The following is a 16,910-nucleotide window of genomic DNA, read 5'->3' as shown; positions in this document are numbered from 1 at the left end:
ATTTTATTTTATTTTATTTTATCTTATTTTATTTTATTTTATTTTATTTTATTTTATTTTATTTTATTTTATTTTAGGCAGGCCGGACGGAAGTCACCCATGGGCCACATTCGGCCGGCGGGCCTTAAGTTTGACACATGCTAAAAGAGCTGTAAGCAACACATGTAGCCTAGACACAAATGCTATTCAGAGATTTATTTTCTAATGCCTGATGTTGCGAGGCAATATTAAATTTGCACAAAATTTCCAGTAACTCTAGAGAGAACMTTGTAAATTTAAATTGAACTGACTTCTATAAGCAACTTGACCAAACATTAATGCCTGAAATGGTTCAAACGACACAGCTGCATATTTACCTGCTTCTCAAGATGTTTCAACTCTGTTGCTTGCCAGTAACAGCTTGTAAGAGTTTGTCTACTTGCGCGAAGACATCACTGCAGATAGAACCCCAAAAAGAACAAACAGAGAATGACTCCGTCTCTTTCGTTTTATGTTTTAACTATCATCACTCACACTGTTATGATGTTACACCCTCAGTCGGTCCGCAAATTGTTTTTCCATCTGTGAGAAAAACTGTGAGTCAGGATCCATGCCTCCACATTTTGAGCTGGAGCTTTGACAGAGTTTCCCCTTACTCTGCCGCTTTTGTTTAAACAAAAGCTTGAATAAGTGTATACGAGAAAGGTTGGGAAAGAAGTTTGAAATTCCAGCTAGTAAGCCCTGCAACTTGCGGGAAGTGAGTGGTGTGTGTCAGTGTGTGTGTGTGTGTGTGTGTGTGTGTGTGTTTATGGACAGGTCACAGACAAGAAAGAGAACCATGCACAACACATTCATCCAGGATCCATTTAAAAAGACCAAGTATGCATTCATTTGAACTGTGGGAGGGAATTGAATTACAAAGAGAAAATCTGTACATAAATAACATTTAGACACCATGAAGCGAGTGAGCAGAGATTTAAACATGAGACCTTCTTGTTGAGTGTTGACAACCACAGTTCTGTGCAGCCCCAACATATAGACCCATATAGAATAAAGACCTTCTCTTTTTTTCTCACACTGGGTTGCTCAGGTGATTGTGCACCTCTTAAAGTCAATCCTTTCTTGTCTGTCTCCACAATTATTTGGGTTGTGTCACCAAAAATTACCTCATAGGAAATGCTTCAGATTTGTGTTAAAATTTGTACAATTTATTGATTGAATCAAAAATTTGTTCAAAAGCAATTGCCTAAAAACAGATTATATAATTTATCACATGAAAATATAACACTTACATTCAATTGCATTCAAACTAATACACTTAAGTTAAGTCTAACAAAACATTTCATAAAAAATACTAACCAAAATAACCAGTTTGGAAATCAGTTAACATAAGAAGTTTTAAGACCAAATTCTGAATAAGATGACTCTTTTTTTTTTTATTACATGGCTATTTTTTATTGTAATTTTTATTTATAAATGATGACTCTTTTATGTTCAGAAACCACTTAGTTAATACAAATTGTCGTGGCAAAATGGTCAGAAACACGGCGAGAGTGTTAAAAAGACAAATAGTCTTGCGGGGTATGTTCGTAAAGTAATTTATTATGGGCAGACATGGAACAGAAAGCAATCACGAAGTCTGTTAGATGTGGGCCCCCGACTGAGGGCGGAAGAGAACTGTTATACCTTCAGCTATCATCATGTGATAATGAACAACCAATCAGAATCTGCCTCGTTCTGGTACATGAAGTAGGTCAGCTTGAAGATGACATTCAGACGATATCATGAGATATGAACAATGGTCAGTGTCAAGGTGATATAGAAATAAGTATTCCACAACACAAATTAATAAAAACAAATTTGTAATTTTATTTATGGCTGCTTTTCCTTTTATAAAACATGARAGAACTAGCATTTTCCAATTTGTAAAATTTACAGTATGTCTTGTAAATCACTTGCTGTTGCATTTGAAGTTCAAAGACAAAGCGTAAACTTACAAAGAGACAAGATAAACAAAGAAAGAAGAATCTGCTTTCAGAAGCTGGGATAAGATATCCAATTTAATGAGTAAGAAATGCTTAGAAGGAGTCATAAACTGATGRTTACTAAAAATGGATGTGTGAAATCTGCAATGCGCCTGCATGTCAAATGCTGAGATTCTCATCAGTTTCAGAAACATGACTGTCAGTTTTCTAGAATCTAGATTTTGTAACTGACAAGACATTTTTGATGGAATAAATAGCGCTTTAATGATAACTTTTTAACAAAAGACATGGCTTCAAATGTTGTCCAGACATTTCCCCTCAAGAGTTTTAAACTTGAAAAGACATCAGATCATCTGGCATAAATCTACGATCTTGCATTCAAATTCTTTGTGTTCGTTTGTTTGCTCAGACAGCTGCTGACGTGTTCACCAGGATATTTTTAGGCATGCAGAATTTGTTGCAACAGTTTACATTGCTGAGATTCTGAGCAAAGTTTGAATTGTTTTCTCATAGATTTTAAACATCAGTTGTGAACCTACTGAACCTATAGATGATTATCTGTACAAACAGCAACAGTTTGATGATTTCCATTGAAACAAAACATTGAACAAAAAGGGTCTACAGAACACATAAAAAAGGTATATTAATCATGAGCAAGAGCAAGGCATTTCTTAAATGGCATTACAATGATTTKCTTTATTTACAGTGAAGAGAATAACCATCCTATAAAAAGTGACTGAAAACAAAAGTATGTTTGAATTTCCACTGCATGTCTTCAAATCATCATATTCTTGTCAACAGAAGAGTCTCTCCTGTCACTTTTATGYACCCAAACTAAATATTTATCTAGGYTAAGAGTTTTAAAGTTTGTATTTTATTTTATTTTTCAGTACTACAGAGAGTCAACATTTCTGTTTAACTGACAAGTACAGTATGACAATTGACAGTTCCTCCAATTGCTGGTTTTGGCTTACCTCCACATCGATGTCAACAAGGACTTTGATGTGAGTAAAAACTCAGTTCACATCACAGAGGACCCTCAGTAATAAGCATGCAGTAAAAAACGGTCTGTGTCTGTTGCAGTGCCGTCTCCCAGCCAGCTCCCACACACCCGGAGGCTGGAGACTCACACCCCAGACTGCTCTTTCTGGATTTTAGCTATTTATCACCCGGGGTTCCCAACCCTGGTTCTCAAGGCCCACTTTCCTGCATGTTTTAGTTGTTGCCCCTGTCCCTCAGCAGGTCTTCAGATTCTGCAGAAGCCTGTTAATCACTCATTCATACAAATCAGATGTGAGCCCTCTCCTGTCCAATCATATGATGCCTTTGTAAGGTATCATACTGGGAAATTTACAGATGACAGTGCTGTTGTTGGACTGATTTCCAGCTATCTTAAGTCTATGCGAAGTAGAGAAACTTGCGGGATCCATGAGTAATTGWAACATTAGACTTTATTTAATAAATATATATTTTAACTGTAAAATAAAGACTGTAAAAATACTGTAGGATGTTCAGTTTTTATCATTTTCAAACTAAAAGTTTAAAAATATATTACACAAACGGGGCCATTTTATTTACACGCAAAGCATTCTGGGTAAATGATGACGTGGATTGGTCCTCAGTGCGAGGCTGCTAGCGAGCTATATCCACCCTGAAGGTTAATCTTGGACAATATCTGATGATCGACTCTTTTAAATGAAACCAGAGAGCGTTGACAGAGAGGAGAAGGTAGAAATGACTCAGCTGTAACTGAAAATATGGATGGAGGACAACAGAGCAGCTTCATGGAAGAAGAACCTCAGCTTAGCCTGTTAGCTTTAGCATTAGCCCAGACGCTATCACCATATATATGTATTAGCTCAGCGCTACACATTCTCCTCTCATCACTGAGGTCCTCCATCCACATGACAGAGAGGGGAACGCAAAAATGACTCAGCAGCAACTGAAAATATGGATGGAGGACCTCAGTTTAGCTTGTTAGTTTGTCGCGCTAGCACCGAGCTAACACATATAGGGCAATATAGTTTTGGGTCTAACGCTATCCAACTAAATTGCTCAGTTACTTAAAGCCAACAGCTCAGGTAGTAGGTCAGTTGTTCTTATCTTTCACCTTTTAAGTTTATTTTGTCGTATTTTAAGTTAAAAGTTTACCAATGATATTAGAAACAAATGGGCCACACGGGAGTCACCCACTGGCCACATGGCTGCGGGCCTTGAGTTTGACACATGTGGGCTAAGTCAACAGCCATTTTTTTCCATCCAACTGCAATGTGAATTTTAAACAAACTTTTAAAGCATCGCAAAAACAAAAAATTAGTTAATTAATTAATTTAATAAATAAATAAAACAAAAAAATGTGAAATGTGAAGCTTATGCGCAAATTCAACCTGGAACACTCCCTCCACCTCACCTGCTCCATCCAATCGCTGCGTCACGCTCCCAGCTGCAGTCAATCAGTGTCAGACCCTCGCCTCACCAATCAACTCACCGAGATCCAGGTCTAAAGGCCCAGCACCCAAAGACCAGTCTGCTCTACAGAAGTGTTCAACCCACCTCCACCTTCATCTCAGGCTCTTCCTATAGCTACCTCTTCCCTCTGGCCTCTACACCACCACCGGTGTCCGAGCCATGCCATTCCTAAAACCTAAGCTGATTGCTAGCTCACAGCAGTTCGCTGCACCCACATTTTCTGCTGGGGCTCCAGTGCCAAAGAACTTTTACATATCAATAAAACTGTTTAACTGCTATTTTTCCTGTGTATGAGTCTTTCCAGGTTGAGTTAGATGTGTTTTTATCTACAGGTTTGGAGCAAATCAACCAGGCAAAGAGTCATATCAGCCGACGTTGATGTTACTCGTGGCTGTAATAAACAGGAAGTAGAAGTTACAAACTAGCAGGGACCATACATCTGGGGACAATGGAGAGAAGTTTTCACAAATGTGTTGCTATCGGGTTTGGCAATGTTGCATGCTGCCCAGAGACGTAAAGAAAGAAATGTAAATCTTCTGGAAATATCCAGAAAGACGCTGAAAGTGGAAACAGTTGATCAATCACATGGTGTCCATGTTCGCTACATCAGAACATCTGGAAAATGTGTTTCCGTCTTCCTTTTTGTGCATTAAATCTTTGGAAAATCCAAAAGCCACTTCAAGCGAGCGTAARAACATTTTTGTGAAATTGAGGAAGTTTTTTTTTTTCACTTCTTTGCCATTTCAATCAACCTTTTCTAAAGCGATACTTCAAAATGCGCTTAACAAAAGATGATGGAAACATGGCTAACCTTTGTCAGCACACCCGTGCTTGTTTGTGTGACTGTGTCCTAAATGCAACAAGAACAAAATTTTATCATTTTCAATGGATCAAAATCAGTTGAACACATTTCACAAACATGTGAACTGTTTCTTCTTTGTTTAGTTTCTTATATTGAATGAATTTGGTTCAAATTAGACTAATTGCATTTTTGGTTTTAGTTGAACTCCTCTCACATTCACACTGTACATAAAATTTACTGAAACATGATACTGGGGTTAATAAAGTAGGTATGAGGGTAATTACTTTGGCATGAGTTTAAGATTCCTAAATGCTTACAGACAAAATGTCCACATGTTAATGATTTTAATGAGTTGTTTTCTCTGAAGTTTCATTACGAGCGTCATGGCTTTATTCAACATGACAATCAGAGCCAAAGAGGCAGCGCACTGCAATGAAAACTGACCTAAAATCTTATAATCAGTTTGTCTGTGGTCTGATAGATGACGCTTCCATTGTTGTCTCGTAGGTGTCGCAGAGAGGTCACATTTTTATCATTATTGCGTTGCTCAGACGAGAACATTCCTTCACTGTCGAGATTTTCATTAAACAGAGTTGAAAATCTGAAGAAGTTGTTTATGAACAAGTGATTCAGATTTCTAAGGAGTTCATAAATCTCATAACACAAAAAAATATGAACAAAAAGAAAAAAGTGGGACTGAAATAGCAACGACAATAAAACAAGGATTTTTAAAAACAAACAAAGGTATCTCAAAAATGTATCGGGCTTAAAATTATACAATTTGTTTACAGCGGGGATTCATTCTTTCAATTCCACCTACCGAGCCAAAACAAACAACTTAAGCTCTTAAGCAGATGACAATACACACCGTAACAGACACAAGCTCCTACTTGCAGCGAGGCAAATAAGCACTTGCTGTTCGAGCTCCTGTCCTTGTGAGGTGAGCTCAGAGGGATCTACTTTTTGACAAGCCACCATTGAAAATAATGACTTTAGTTCAGTGTTGGTGTCTCACTGCAACACAAACAGATCATTAAAGCAAAAATCAAAACATTCACATCAGGAAAAACATGTGGGAGCTCTACACTTTTTTTACAAAAAACAACAGCTTGCACACACAACAGCGCACGTCGGTGACAAAGTTTCAGTGGTATGAGGATGATGTCAACACTGGCCTGCAGGTGTGTTTACCTGTTCACCTTCAGCTGTTAMACAACAACATGGAAAGCTTTTGTTATTCTGGACGTACAAACTAAACTAGCAGCGACAAAGATCAATTATCTAATTAACTCGTTCAAATAGGGCGAGGTGATAATGTGCGCACACATAAGCGCAAAGCAAACAACAATGAAACAAAACTTTTGAAAGTTTTAGGACTTTAGATTTGTATGCAACTTTTAACAGACAGAATATGCATACTTCACCTCAGCCTGAGCCATGCGAGCGTTATATTCTAATAAATCAAAACAAGCAATGAGCTTCCTTGGCACAAAGCACCAGGAAGAAGAAAAGTTTGTATGAGCAGGAAAAACAGCCTAACACTGGACTGGGTGTAAAACTTGGCAAGGACAGCTGGGGTTCTTACTTCAGCAGGAAGCCTTTTATTTAAAAGGCCATTTTAATAATGTATTTTGTCTGCACTTTTTAAACGGTCCATGCCAGCGGGATGATGTGTTTTATTGTTGAAAAGGTGCAATGTCATGAAGACCGGTTCAGGAAAAAAAAATCATAAAGGTACTTTTTTGGTTGTTTCCCTCATATCTTAAGTTGTCCTTGAAATAAAATAAAATTAAAAAATGGTTGTAAACAGTATGCGTTATTTTGTATTTTTTTATTATTTTTTTATTTTTACCTATGAAAACAGCTCAAGTGGGATGGAAAATTTTCACACATTTGGTGTTTTTGTACTCTCAAATTTACTACATACAGTATGCAGATGAAAAATATTTTAAGTCGAAACAGTAAGACGTGTCACAAACGTGTTTGTGTTTGACTCTTCACTACCCTGATTTGATCTCCAGCATTTATCATTGGCAGTGCATGCTTGTCAAATTCCATCATATTTGCTCACCTCTATCAGGGTTGCCAGATAATATATAGCAAAATAGGCTATTTTTAAATTTATGAACTCCTCTTATTTTGACCACAACTGTATGTGTTGAGTGAGGGTGTGTTTTCTTGCCCGGAATGATGTGGGGGGCCTAAAGATGAGGTGTGTGTTGTAAATGGAGAGAACATGGTGAGCACAGTCTGGTTGATTGGATCCGACTTTCTGATTTTTAGTCATTTTTGGTATAAGGAAATACCCAAACTCTCTCTATATATTTTTGTATTTTAAAGATATTTATTGTATATTGTACAGACTCTAAAGCTTTGTGTAAAAACAATAATTAATGTGTATCTGGCGACACAGACCATATACTGTATGTCCAGCCTCGAGCTTTCAGGTGTTTTTAGGTAGATCCTGCTTCATTTTCATGAAGTGTAAATCCACATTTCAGACATTTAGACATAAATGTTTCTTAACATATGAGGTAAACTCACAACAAAATTTGATATGAATCTGATATTTTTATTTTTTCATATTTGCAATTAGTAACTTTAAAACATATTTGTGCCTCCTAAAATATAAAGCTTGTTTGAAACGCAGGAGATGTACGCCCTCTTGTTGTTTCATGTGAAATTGGACTCAGACTACGATGAATCACATTCCACAGGTAAGAATGGGATGTACAGAATGCAGCAATGAGATAAATGTCCTCACCTGTTAATTGATGTCTGATAACTGCTAAATGCTGGTTTTTGTTTTATCGTCACGCGCACACAATGCTTTCTGACTTTCCTGATCTTTTTTGAAACCGTAGCTCCGCCTCTTTTGGGTGGGTCCTCAGGTAACTCTGATATAAGCTGTTGCTCATGCTCTGTGAGGAGATAAGATCGGCTTCTGTGCTCTGGCAGGTATGACTGTAAAGACACATTTCTTTGGAGACTGCTCAAGGCACCGCGCTTCTTGACGCACGAACGGGTTTTACGCACAGAAGTCTTTTGTTTGTTTTTTTTAGACTGAACCGTGGTGCTGACCTCTGTAAGGATGAAGTTAGAGGTGTTGTGTGGGAGTCATGACATGAAACATTTGGGACTGATCGGTGGTGCAGAAGGGAAGTCTTCCTCTGCCGAGGAGGAGCTGGGGTCGGATGGAGACTGCGTGGCGCACAGCCCCTCGCCTCCCGCTACTCCGTGTGGGAACAGCAAGTCCAAGCCGTACACACGGAGACCCAAGCCCCCGCTTTCGTACATCGCTCTCATCGCCATGGCCATCCGGGACTCCCCCTCGGGACGCTTGACTTTGGCGGAGATCAACGACTACCTGATGAAGAAGTTTCCCTTCTTCAGGGGCAGCTACACCGGCTGGAGGAACTCGGTGCGGCACAACCTCTCCCTGAATGACTGCTTTCTCAAAGTGCTCCGGGACCCGTCGAGGCCCTGGGGGAAGGACAATTACTGGATGCTCAATCCGCAGAGCGAGTACACGTTCGCCGACGGGGTTTTCCGGCGCAGAAGAAAGCGCATCAGCAAGAAGTTCAGCCTGGAGCCGGAGGTCTCGGAGCCCGTGGAGGAGTCGCAGATTCCCCACACAGCTGCCCCCACCACCGTGACTGACCCCTGCCCCAGGTTTACCAGCTCGTTTGCTATTGACAGCATCCTCAGTAAGCCATTCAAAAGAGACTTAAACGAGCGGCACTTCCCTCTGATCCCTGCGTTCATGTGGCCATCCTACACTGAACCTCTGCTACGTCACAACGCACCTGCCTTGTTCCCTTATTAAAGCCCTGTCACCTGGACTCTGCTGCTTTCAGGATCAAAGAACATCAGAAACAAAGCAGACTTGTTGTTTCGTGATGAAACCAGTTACTGTGCACTGAATGTAGATACAAGACAGCAAACAAACACAAAGGACAGCTTAAAAAAACCATTATGGTTTTGCGGTGACACTTGAACTTCATATTTGTTTACCTTCTGTTTGTCTCTTTTTAAAGCTCAAACTGCTGTTTTACTGAGCACATGTACTTGCTGTAAATGTTACTGAATAAACTATTAACTTTTTATGTCCAACAATGGACTTCAAATGCATTTTGAGTGTTTGGTTTTTCTGTTTCTCTTTCAAAATAAATAAATCATAAAAGTTGACATTTTAATAAAAAAATAATTTATTATGGTTTGGACCATGTGTTTACTTTTGTTTCATAATGACTTGAAAAGTTAAGACAAACTATGGAGCCAAACAGGGTCAGAATCCAGCGATCTGTTTAGTTGTGAAAGTAATAAAATGTTGCGGTTTGTTCATGTTGTTCCATCTAAAACTGAAGCACTTCTAATGATCAGAGACCATGATTGATGTGATTTTAATAATAGTAATAACTGTAATAATAATAATAATAATAATAATAATAATAATAATAGCTCTAAGTTCAGACAGTAGAAAGCCTCATGATGCTCACAACAGCTGTGCGTCAATCATTGCGCATGTGCAGAAAAGCTCATGTTTCTTGGTCTGCAACAAACTGAGTTCAGATAAATATATAAGTAACTGGTATCATCATGCCAGTATCTTTTTCCTAAGGAGTTCAGTGGTTGCTGGTGTTTATTAAGCTTGCATNCTCGTGAACTGTGTAAACAGCCCAGGGCGGTGGAAAAAGTTCATGCCCGGGTCCATGTAAGGAGAAACCAGCGGAGCCCTGCAGGCCGCCGCGCGGACATTTAATGAGTCCGGCCTGAGGAGGATTACAGCGGGACCCGGACTGGAAGGTCGCCTCACCATGATCAGGACCAGTTTCAGGCGCCGGGTCTCTGAACAGGAGGGCGATAGGAGCCTGGAGGCCTGCGGAGTCAGGCTGATCAGAATACTGTTTTATCTTCTGAATTATAAACCCCTCCAAGCCTCAAACTCCCTCATTTCACCCAATACCTTCAACATAAAATCACATTGGAAATCTTGAAGCTGTGATATGAATAAAAAAAAGGATAGTTTTTTTCTGAAGAAAATAATAAAAAGTCTGCTAATAATTTCGCATAATAGTCCAGCCTGGTTTATTTAGTCCCTCGTGGGGCCTCCGACAAAATCAAACATTTTGATAAAAGCGCACATGGCTTTAATTGGTTCTTATGGCTGCTTCTCTTGAATAAATTCTCGCATCAACAACCTAAAAACTTTCCATTCAAACTGTTTTAATGCTTGTCCTAAATTTAGCATTAAATTTAACTGCCTTCCGCTTTCATGTTTAATTCACAGGTGTTTATTTTCACCATTTGTTTCACTTGCATATCTGAAGCGCTGCATTCAATGTTTATAACTTTTTTTTAAATCAAAGCACTTTTTATTCCTAAAAAATATAAAATCCATTTATTGAGTATAATGTATCCTATTATTTGATTTTTTTTTAAATGATCTTTGAATATGTAAAGTATTAAACAGACTTTTAGGACTGTTTCCCCCTTTCAAACTATAGAGATGCACTTTGCAGGAATGTGCTTCCATGATCGGACGGCGCGCATGTCGCGTCTGAAGGTTTTGCCAAGCCAGGACAGGCAGTTTGACCGACAACCTCCTGAAGCTTTTCTTTAAAAAAACCCACGAGTGTGGGCCAGCAGCTCCCTGCTCGCGCCGCTCTTCCTGGCTTCCCATTGGACGAGCCGCACACTCTTGTGAGGGGGGAGGCGGGGCTTCCCTGTTAGAGAGAGGAGGGGGGAGATGGAGGGGGAACAAGGAGGAAAGAATTTAACTGCGCAAAAAGTCCTGTGTGGTGACGGATGTCCAAAGTTCAGAACTTTTTCAATGCGCGTCTCATGCGGACTGAAGGATGGGGACGGCTTAAACTGCGCTTTTCTCTGTTTCAATTTTCATCTTTGCTCAAAGGAACTGTGTTTTTGATCTTATTTTACGCACAGCAGCGCTCAGAGGAGGGAGAAGCGGAACTTCATTTTTTTCCGAGGGGGGGATATTTTGGAGTTTTATCCTCGACATGCAGGCTCGCTACTCCGTCTCCAGTCCCAACTCTCTGGGCGTCGTACCCTACATCAGCAGCGACCCGAGCTACTACCGGGCAGCAGCCGGAGGGGGCTACACGGGGATGCCAACACCTATGAACATGTACTCTCACGCGGCGCATGACCAGTACCCGGCCAGCATGGCCCGGGCGTACGGACCGTACACCCCCCAGCCTCAGCCTAAGGACATGGTAAAACCCCCCTACAGCTACATCGCGCTCATCACCATGGCCATCCAGAATTCACCGGACAAGAAAGTGACCCTGAACGGGATTTACCAGTTTATCATGGAAAGGTTTCCGTTTTACCGAGACAACAAGCAGGGCTGGCAGAACAGCATCAGGCACAACCTGTCGCTCAATGAGTGTTTCGTCAAGGTGCCCCGCGACGACAAAAAGCCCGGCAAAGGCAGCTACTGGACCCTRGACCCGGACTCGTACAACATGTTTGAGAACGGGAGCTTCCTGAGGCGGAGGCGGCGGTTCAAGAAGAAGGACGCGCTGAAGGAGAAGGAGGAGCGGCTGCAGAAGGACCTGCCGCCCCGGCAGCAGGGCCGCGGTGAGTCGGAGCAGACCGTGCAGGGCTCCCAGCCCGTCCGGATCCAGGATATTAAAACCGAGAACGGCGCCGTGACTCCGCCGCAGGCCGACTCGCCCTCCCTGAGCACCGTGCCCAAAATCGAGAGCCCGGACAGCAGCAGCAGCATGTCCAGCGGCAGCCCCCACAGCATCCCCTCCGGCAGGTCGATCCCCGGCATGGACAGCTCCGAGCACCACCAGCACCACGGCCAGGCTTCCACGCAGGGCTTCAGCGTGGACAACATCATGACCTCCCTCCGGGGTTCCCCACAGGGGGTCACCGAGCTCACCCCGGGTCTAAGCGCCTCCACCAGGACGGGTATAACGCCATCTTTGTCCCTAAACTACTCCCCCAGTCAGACATCAGCGTATAGCTCACCCTGTAACCAAAACTCCATCTCTACTACCTCCAACGCGACCTATCACTGCAACATGCAAGCCATGAGCCTTTACACTGGGGACAGGTCAGGCCACTTGGCACCGAGCACCGTGGACGAAACGCTGCCAGACTACTCCGTCACAACGACCTCGTCTTCCCTGAGCCACAACCTAAACTCCGGCCAGGAGGGCCATCACAGCCACCAGGGCAGGCTGGCCTCGTGGTACCTGAACCAGGCCGGAGACCTGGGCCACCTGGGCGCGTCCTACCCGGCTCAGCAGCAGAACTTCCACTCGGTCCGAGAGATGTTTGAGTCCCAACGGATCGGCTTGAATAACTCCCCGGTGAACGGGAATAACAGCTGTCAGATGTCCTTCCCTCCGAGCCAGTCCATCTACCGCACGTCGGGAGCTTTCGTGTATGACTGCAGCAAGTTCTGACCAAAGAAAAAAGGACAGGGAAAAAAATGGAGCAAACAAAAGACAAAAAATAAATAAATAAATAAATAAATAAATAGGGGATGATTGTTTGTTTAAACTCATAATTTGTCAGGTAATATTTCAAAGTATCAGGTTGTCAAACGTGGAATTTTAGAAAGTGAGAAGTAGGAGGAGGTTTGTCTTACTGCGCCTGTGTCCGGCTTTTTGTTTGGATTTTGGCCATGGGGAGGGGAGAGGTTCTTTGCAATTTCTTCGAGGAATTTAGTGGGGGAATGGGGTAGGAGGGGGTGAACGGGATTTGTTTGGTGGTCGAGTTGAGTTTGGACGGGGGGGTATGCGTAAAGTGGAAGATCTTTATCGTCCCTCTCCTCCGGGATGATTGAGAGAGGAAGGTCTGTGGAGGTTGGATGGGTTTGGGGTTATAATCTCGCAAAGCTTCGCGCAAGAACGATCAACCTGTGACATGTTGCATTTTGGAGAACTTTTTATCCAWACTTAAAAAGTGAGTAGAAGCAACTTCTTTTTTTTTAAAACAAGTGTTTGGAGTCCGGAACAGAAGCATGGCGAGCGAGATTCCCTTGCAACATCTGGATCCCCGTGTCCCTGTGCGCTCTGGTTCAGCTGCTGGTGCCGCGCAGCTGTGCGCACAGCCGGCAGTGGAGAGCGGTCAGAGCGCAATWAAAGAGAAAAAGGGAAACCCGAGCTTGAGGCGCCCTGAGAAGCCCCCTTACTCGTACATCGCTCTCATCGTGATGGCCATCCAAAGCTCACCGAGCAAAAGACTCACTTTAAGCGAGATTTATCAGTTCTTGCAGGCCCGCTTCTCTTTCTTCAGAGGAACGTACCAGGGATGGAAAAACTCCGTCAGACACAACTTGTCCCTGAACGAATGTTTTATAAAGCTGCCAAAAGGTCTGGGGAGACCTGGAAAGGGTCACTACTGGACCGTCGACCCGGGCAGCGAGTTTATGTTTGAGGAGGGCTCCTTCCGCCGCAGACCGCGGGGGTTCCGGAGAAAATGCCAAGCTTTGACGCCGATGTACCGGATGATGAACGGAWTTGGCTTTGGCGCGTCTGTGCTCCCTCAGAGCTTTGATTTCCAATCCGCTTCAGGTTCGTTAGCATTTCACAACAGCTACAACTTAGACCTGATGGGTAATACAGTGCCAGGTGGATTTGAGGGGCTGGGAGGGGGGCATCACGTCCCGCATGTCTCATCAAGCTCCGGATATATGGCCGCCTCTAACTCGGACTGTTACCCGGACAGCAGCAGCAGCAGCAGCCCCCTGCAGTCCTCAGCAATGGTGGGCTCGTTGGACTGTCAGCATCAGTATGCAAATGCAGCTTCGCACTGGAATGCGCCTGCATCCTCCTTCATCAAACAGCAGGCTCAGAGCGCGTCATCTCATCCTCTGGATCACAGCTACCTGCACCGCAGCGCGCGAGAGGCACCTTACGCTTCAGGTAAATCCTCACTTACATGTTTTACCTTTTTTTGGTGACTTACACAGATTTTTTTTCCCTTGAAGACATTTCACTGCACCTGACTACACGTTGAAATTAAGACAAATAGCCTGTTTTTGGTTTTAACTACATTTTGAGCAAGTGAAACGGATCAAGGAAGAAAATGCGCATTAGGGTAACTTCTGTTTAGATGCAACTGGGTGGATCTAAAAACGATCCAATATATAAATAAATAACTTCTGACTAATACAAACAATAGTTTATTTGCAAATGTAGTTTTAATGGTTTACGATGCAACACAAAACTGCGCGCAAATTATGAGCAATTGCTGCGCAAAATGGTTTTCAGCTTATTGCATCAAAGGCATGTTTTGACATCAAGTATTTATAATACACAAATGCATGAAAAAGATGAAAAAAAAAGACACAAAACACAAACTAGACAAGATTTTTTTAATTGTTAAAAATGCAGCTCAGGTTTTTGAGGCCTTTTAAAGTGATCCAGTGTACAATGGTAAAKAAAATGTAAGCTTTAGTGTATCAATATTATTTTTAAAATTATTAACTTTATTGTAAAATGCAGCCTCAGTAAATTTTGATTTTATGATGCTTTTTTCCCTGATTCCTAATGATGATATTTCCTTAGTTGATTGGATGAAATCTTTTGTAATTGTTTTAGTGTACGCTTTCATTTAAAAGTTAAACATGTTTATGACAAATCATCAAAATATCAGCTTACAGTTTCATAAAATCAATTTCAAAATCATTAATTACCTCAMTTGTTTCTAAAAGCTTTTTTGGGAGCAGTGGTATGCAGTTAAAGATGTATCTTGAACATATATAAAGTTTATCACTTTTATTTGAAAACCATCACTGGCCTGAATCTGCTGACCTGTTTGTTCGCAGGAGGACTGTCTCGATTTTCCAGCCCCTCAGCTGCTCCTGTTCGGGACAGGAAGGAACTGATTTTAAACCTAAATGGATTCTCTTCCCTCCATCCCAGCAGCGGAGGATCTTATTCCCATCAGCATCATCACCATCATCAACAGAGCGTTTATCAGGACGTGAAGATAAATGTGATGTAACAAGAAGAGGAGAATGGGACTAACTAATAACATTTTTTTGTAACATGACTGGATTTTTTCTCTTTACATGTTTGACGTCACACACAAGCGAAATAAATTCAGAAAAATGTGAATTACTCATACACTCACATTTTATTTTCTTGCTGTTTTTTTCTGCTGATTTTTCAATTAGATAATTTTAATGTTCTAACAGTTCTGTTTCAAACAATGCACGTTTCCTGTAGCATTTATTTTTATATCTAAATCTGATTTAAGCAGCAACAAAACCACTGATTTGTGGCAGGTCAGTACAAATAAAACAAAAACAAAACAAAAAAAAAGCTAAACAAGTTTATATTTTAAATGAAAACTGAAAAAAAGTATTTTCAGTTCTCATAAATAGCCTACATGACCACTTCTTCAATCAGTAGAAAAATATGTCCATTTTCCCTCCAGCTACCAAAGGAATAATGCAAATGTCAATTATATATTTTTATATATTGAACGAAAATAAGCAAATTTCTGAATTTCTGATTTTTTTTTTCTCTTTGGGGCTGTTTTTCCTGCTCAGTTTTTCTGTGATGTATGACGTTATCGCTTTACTGCCTCATATCTTTGCAGTAAACAGAAGTAACCTCGGCCCAGTTCACTTGACTCACACTGYCACCTTGTGGCGACAAGAAGCTAAAGCAGGTCAAATATGTTGACCAGTTTAGGTCTCTCAGGAAACACTGACCCTTTCTGTCACAGTAACATTATGTTTATCGTATATATAAAAGCATAACATTAGTCTATAAAGTAACTGAATTACTGGGTGCTTTTMTAGAATAAAATCAAAATTAGACAGTGAACTGTTTATCAGCCTGAATCTATGTCAACTTAAATTGGACTGAGGCAAACTCTACGTATGGGTTTCACATTTGACAGTAGTTTTAGTCATGCAGTTTCAGTTTTTGTTATATTTTGATAGCCATGCTACCATTTAAAAATTAAAAAATTGTCCTGAAAATAAAAAATAATAATTTTGCTATTAAATTCTCTTATATTACACAGTCACACAGAAAATGGTGATTATTAGTAGAAGTTTTGAAAACATGTACAAACAACTTAAAATTGTCTCAGGGATTGAAAATGAAATATAATCAGACAATTTTCTGCTTTAACTGTTTACTAAGAACACAAAGAAAATCAAGAACTCTAATGGATCATTTTCATTTACTTTTAGTGGGTTAGGCAGAATTTCTGCTGTGTTTATGTGCAAAATCATCATGCCTAAACATTAAAAAAGTTTACAGTGACCCATGGTTTTAGCTATAGTGATCACAAATGCATATTTGAAGGCCTTATAAAACCTTGGTTTGGTTTTAAAATGAGCATCAGACCTAACAATCAACAGCCTGCATGTGATCTGATGGGCTACCTGACGTTACATGATTAATGCTGCAGTAAAGCTACAGATAATCATTATCTGAATGATCAACTTAAGCCACCCACAATCATTTTGTCAGTGAAAAAGAAAGGTTGCTCAACCAGAAACACCTTTAAATCTGGTTCCTTCTTTTTTTTTGGCCAACGTGTTGCATATTTGCTGCTCAACTTTTGATTACAATAAGAACTGTTTTTAATAGAATAACTAACTTCACTCATCTAAACCATGTTTTATCTTTCCAGATGTCAACAACTTTATAAGTTCTTTAAATATATAT

The 16,910-nt window shown here is 40.9% G+C and overlaps 3 protein-coding genes across 3 annotated transcripts; all 3 read left to right on the top strand.

The window, feature by feature from the left end:
* The first annotated feature begins 8,179 nt into the window (after nt 1-8,179).
* Nucleotides 8,180-9,366, top strand: foxq1a (forkhead box Q1a). Its single transcript, XM_014028816.1, has one exon. It carries the CDS (start codon nt 8,327-8,329, stop codon nt 9,059-9,061), a length of 735 nt encoding a protein of 244 aa, XP_013884270.1. The 5' UTR covers nt 8,180-8,326; the 3' UTR covers nt 9,062-9,366.
* Nucleotides 9,367-11,015: 1,649 nt separating this feature from the next.
* On the top strand, nt 11,016-12,725 carry LOC106532673 (forkhead box C1-A). The gene has a single exon (XM_014028807.1). The coding sequence runs from the start codon at nt 11,256-11,258 to the stop codon at nt 12,675-12,677; it is 1,422 nt and encodes a 473-aa protein (XP_013884261.1). The 5' UTR covers nt 11,016-11,255; the 3' UTR covers nt 12,678-12,725.
* Nucleotides 12,726-12,954: 229 nt separating this feature from the next.
* On the top strand, nt 12,955-15,353 carry foxf2a (forkhead box F2a). Its single transcript, XM_014028797.1, has 2 exons — nt 12,955-14,141; nt 15,047-15,353. The coding sequence occupies exons 1-2, from the start codon at nt 13,238-13,240 to the stop codon at nt 15,223-15,225; spliced, it is 1,083 nt and encodes a 360-aa protein (XP_013884251.1). The 5' UTR covers nt 12,955-13,237; the 3' UTR covers nt 15,226-15,353.
* The last annotated feature ends 1,557 nt before the right edge of the window (nt 15,354-16,910 follow it).

Source organism: Austrofundulus limnaeus, unplaced genomic scaffold (assembly GCF_001266775.1).
Source record: "Austrofundulus limnaeus strain Quisiro unplaced genomic scaffold, Austrofundulus_limnaeus-1.0 Scaffold6, whole genome shotgun sequence".
NCBI lineage: Eukaryota > Metazoa > Chordata > Actinopteri > Cyprinodontiformes > Rivulidae > Austrofundulus > Austrofundulus limnaeus.
Note: the sequence above shows the minus strand (reverse complement) of the source record. Positions and strands in the feature narration are given on the sequence as shown.